At 47.6% G+C, this 5000-nt stretch overlaps 1 protein-coding gene across 1 annotated transcript in view; it reads left to right on the top strand.

Annotated features, from left to right (window-relative positions):
• Positions 1 to 5000, top strand: part of tmod2 (tropomodulin 2) — a 22258-nt gene that overhangs the window by 12673 nt on the left and 4585 nt on the right. The window contains exons 4-7 of the mRNA XM_046864218.1: positions 173 to 295; positions 3446 to 3523; positions 3725 to 3855; positions 4723 to 4830. Coding sequence (XP_046720174.1) covers positions 173 to 295; positions 3446 to 3523; positions 3725 to 3855; positions 4723 to 4830 — 440 coding nt within the window. The remainder of the gene's footprint in view (positions 1 to 172; positions 296 to 3445; positions 3524 to 3724; positions 3856 to 4722; positions 4831 to 5000) is intronic.

The raw sequence follows: 5000 nt of genomic DNA, 5'->3' as shown, positions 1-5000 counted from the left end.
TACTCACACACACACTCACACGCACTCACACGCACACACACACACCCTCTCTTCTCTCTCTCTCACACACACACAAATCCATGTCTGAATCTGTGAGTCTGACCTCCTGCTGCTCCTTTATTGATGGTAAAGTGAAAGTGAAACTGTTGTTTTTTTCCCCATGATCCTCTAGGAAAGGTGTTTGTGCCTAAACAGAAGCCACTGGAGGCCAGTAAGGACGACGTGACGACCCTCGACCCGGAACTGGAAGAGGCTTTGTCTGGTGTTACTGATACTGAGCTGTCTGACCTCGCAGGTGAGAAAGAGAGCGAGAGAGAGTGTATGGTGTGTTGGTGAGGGTGTATGGTGTGTTGGTGAGGGGGTGTGTTGATGAGGGGGTTTGTTGGTGAGTGTATGGTGTGTTGGTGAGGGGTATGGTGTGTTGGTGAGGGGTTTGTTGGTGAGGTGTGTTGGTGGGTGTATGGTGTGTTGGTGAGGGGTGTGTTGATGAGGGGTTTGTTGGTGAGAGTGTATGGTGTGTTGGTGAGGGGTATGGTGTGTTGGTGAGGGGTTTGTTGGTGAGGTGTATGGTGTGTTGGTGAGGGGTATGGTGTGTTGGTGAGGGGTTTGTTGGTGAGGTGTATGGTGTGTTGATGGGTGTATGGTCTGTTGGTGAGGAGGTGTGTTGGTGAGAGTGTATGGTGTTGGTGAGAGTGTGTTGGTGAGAGTGTATGGTGTGTTGGTGAGGGGTTTGTTGGTGAGGTGTATGGCGTGTTGGTGAGGGTGTGTTGGTGAGAGTGTGTTGGTGAGAGTGTATGGTGTGTTGGTGAGGGTGTATGGCGTGTTGGTGAGGGTGTGTGTTGGTGAGGGTGTGTGTTGGTGAGAGTGTATGTGTTGGTGAGGGGTTTGTTGGTGAGTGTATGGTGTGTTGGTGGGTGTATGGTGTGTTGGTGAGAGTGTGTTGGTGAGAGTGTATGGTGTGTTGGTAAGGGGTTTGTTGGTGAGAGTGTATGGTGTGTTGGTGAGGGGTTTGTTGGTGAGGTGTATGGCGTGTTGGTGAGGTGTGTGTTGGTGAGAGTGTGTTGGTGAGAGTGTATGGTGTGTTGGTGAGGTGTATGGCGTGTTGGTGAGGTGTGTTGGTGAGGGGTGTGTGTTGGTGAGGTGTATGGTGTTGGTGAGGGGTTTGTTGGTGAGTGTATGGTGTGTTGGTGGGTGTATGGTGTGTTGGTGAGAGTGTGTTGGTGAGAGTGTATGGTGTGTTGGTAAGGGGTTTGTTGGTGAGGGTGTATGGTGTGTTGGTGAGGGGTTTGTTGGTGAGTGTATGGTGTGTTGGTGGGTGTATGGTGTTGGTGAGGAGTGTGTTCGTGAGGGGTGTGTTGGTGAGAGTGTATGGTGTGTTGGTGAGAGTGTGTTGGTGAGAGTGTATGGTGTGTTGGTGAGAGTGTGTTGGTGAGAGTGTGTTGGTGAGAGTGTGTTGGTGAGTATGGTGTGTTGGTGAGAGTGTGTTGGTGAGTGTATGGTGTGTTGGTGAGAGTGTATGGTGTGTGGTGAGAGTGTGTTGGTGAGAGTGTATGGTGTGTTGGTGAGAGTGTATGGTGTGTTGGTGAGTGTATGGTGTGTTGGTGAGAGTGTGTTGGTGAGAGTGTATGTGTTGGTGAGAGTGTATGTGTGTTGGTGAGAGTGTGTTGGTGAGGGGTGTGTTGGTGAGTGTGTTGGTGAGGGGTGTGTTGGTGAGAGTGTATGGTGTGTTGGTGAGGGGTGTGTTGGTGAGAGTGTATGGTGTGTTGGTGAGAGTGTATGGTGTGTTGGTGAGAGTGTGTTAGTGAGAGTGTATGGTGTGTTGGTGAGAGTGTGTTGGTGAGAGTGTATGGTGTGTTGGTGAGGGGTGTTGGTGAGAGTGTATGGTGTGTTGGTGAGAGTGTATGGTGTGTTGGTGAGAGTGTATGGTGTTGGTGAGAGTGTGTTGGTGAGGGGTGTTGGTGAGGGTGTATGGTGTTGGTGAGTGTATGGTGTGTGGTGAGAGTGTATGGTGTGTTGGTGAGTGTATGGTGTTGGTGAGGGGTGTGTTGGTGAGAGTGTATGGTGTTGGTGAGAGTGTTGGTGAGAGTGTATGGTGTTGGTGAGAGTGTGTTGGTGAGAGTGTATGTGTTGGTGAGTGTATGGTGTGTTGGTGAGAGTGTATGGTGTGTTGGTGAGAGTGTATTAGTGAACAGTTCTCTGTGTGTGTTGTGTGTAATATATGCAGTGTGTGATCAGTTTGATCTGTAATGTAGTTATTGGAGATAATGGCAGTATTTAATATGTATTTATATTAGTGTTAGTTTGGTGATTATTGTTCTTTTGTTCCTCAACTCAGAGAAACTTCACCACCTTCGGTTTGACTTTTTATTATTTGTAGAACAGCTACAACTATGGCTAGTAACAGTGATGCAATTTCCTGTTTCCTGTTTTATTGTTTTATGCTGGTACACTCTGGGTGAGAGAGAGAGAGAGAGAGAGAGAGAGAGAGAGAGAGAGAGAGGGTGAAGTGATATTAAATCAGCAGCTGCAGGAGGGGTAGGTGTGAGTGGACATGTCCCTTAGCAGCAGGGGTGGGTGTGAGTGGACATGTCCCTTAGCAGCAGGGGTGGGTGTGAGTGGACATGTCCCTTAGCAGCAGGGGTGGGTGTGAGTGGACATGTCCCTCAGCAGCAGGGGTGGGTGTGAGTGGACATGTCCCTCAGCTACAGCAGCAGGAGGGGTGGGTGTGAGTGGACATGTCCCTCAGCTACAGCAGCAGGAGGGGTGGGTGTGAGTGGACATGTCCCTCAGCTACAGCAGCAGGAGGGGTGGGTGTGAGTGGACATGTCCTCAGCTAAAGCAGCAGGAGGGGTGGGTGTGAGTGGACATGTCCCTCAGCTAAAGCAGCAGGAGGGGTGGGTGTGAGTGGACATGTCCCTCAGCTAAAGCAGCAGGAGGGGTGGGTGTGAGTGGACATGTCCCTCAGCAGCACCAGGAGGGGTAGGTGTGAGTGGACATGTCCCTCAGCAGCAGCAGGAGGGGTAGGTGTGAGTGGACATGTCCCTCAGCAGCAGCAGGAGGGGTAGGTGTGAGTGGACATGTCCCTCAGCAGCAGCAGGAGGGGTAGGTGTGAGTGGACATGTCCCTGTTATCTGAAACAGCTTAACACACATAATGTGCTGATAAAGAACAAATGTTTGTTCTTTATAAGTGTAAGTTTGTCCCTAATGGGTGAGTCGGTGGTGAAGGAAAAACTCCCCGAGATGAATCAGGAAGAAACCTTGAAAGGAACCAGACTCAAGAGGGAATCTTGTCCTCATCTGGGTGGCACCAAATGTCCATTTATTAAAAATAATAATAGTGTAATTTAGCATCCTGGCTCATGATGAAGGACTGGTGGTTTCTCTTTTATTTACAGATGGATAATGTTGGGGGGGTTTCTCCTTTTTTTTTTTTTTTTTTTTAGCCATCCTCGGAGTGCACACCCTGGTGACGAGCACACAGAGCTACGACGGGACGTCCAGCAAAGACGGCTACGACAGCAGTACGTGTGATGTTCTATAATGGAGTTAATGTTAGAATAAAATCTTATGTTTATTAAAGCTGCTAATAATCACACTGTAACTTGCTGACTAGCAGCTCCGCACTGGGAGGAGGAGGAGGAGGAGGAGGAGGAGGAGACCTCCAGGGTGTGTAAGGGTTTAGCTTCAGGTTCATGACTGTGGAATTGTTCACTCGTTTTCAGATGTAATTAAAGGAGAAAAAATGAAGCCAGTTTTTGATGAGCCACCAAACCCGACTAACGTGGAGGAAACTCTGCAAAGGATAAAGAACAACGACCCCAGGCTCACCGAGGTCAACCTCAACAACATTAAGGTGACAACAAACTCACAACCTCAACAACATTAAGGTGACAACAAACTCACAACCTCAACAACATTAAGGTGACAACAAACTCACAACCTCAACAACATAAAGGTGACAACAAACTCACAACCTCAACAACATAAAGGTGAAACAAACTCACAACCTCAACAACATTAAGGTGACTACAGACTCACAACCTCAACAACATTAAGGTGACTGCAGACTCACAACCTCAACAACATTAAGGTGACTACAGACTCACAACCTCAACAACATTAAGGTGACAACAGACCCACAACCTCTGTACTGTAGACTCACCATCTGAACAACATTAAGGTGACTACAGACTCACAACCTCAACAACATTAAGGTGACTACAGACTCACAACCTCAACAACATTAAGGTGACTACTGACTCACCATCTGAACAACATTAAGGTGACTACAGACTCACAACCTCAACAACATTAAGGTGACTACAGACTCACAACCTCAACAACATTAAGGTGACTACTGACTCACAACCTGAACAACATTAAGGTGACTACTGACTCACAACCTAAACAACATTAAGGTGACTACTGACTCACAACCTGAACAACATTAAGGTGACTACTGACTCACCATCTGAACAACATTAAGGTGACTACTGACTCACCATCTGAACAACATTAAGGTGACTACTGACTCACAACCTCAACAACATTAAGGCAGCTACAGACTCACAACCTCAGCAGCTTTAAAGTACTGACTCGACCTCAAACAGAAATGAAGTGTATTCAGTAGAAGTAAAACATTTGAGCTGAATTCAGAACACGCTGAGGTACTGAGGTTCTGACTCAGGTTTTTTTTTTTTACTGTGTTTGTTTGCTCTAGAATGTTCCCATTCCCACACTGAGAGACTTCGCCAAGGCCATGGAGAGAAACACACACGTGACCAAGTTCAGTCTCGCAGCAACACGCAGCAACGACCCCATCGCCGTGGTGAGAAACACCAACCACACACAATCTACATATTTATCTACACAACCTTCACTCACAACCTACACACACGCCAACTACACACAATCTACATATTTATCTACCACAACCTTCACTCTCAAAACCTTCACTCTCACAACCTTCACTCACAACCTTTACTTTAACAACCTTCA

This window comes from Silurus meridionalis, chromosome 13 (genome assembly GCF_014805685.1).
Source record: "Silurus meridionalis isolate SWU-2019-XX chromosome 13, ASM1480568v1, whole genome shotgun sequence".
Classification (NCBI taxonomy): Eukaryota; Metazoa; Chordata; class Actinopteri; order Siluriformes; family Siluridae; genus Silurus; species Silurus meridionalis.
Note: the sequence above shows the minus strand (reverse complement) of the source record. Positions and strands in the feature narration are given on the sequence as shown.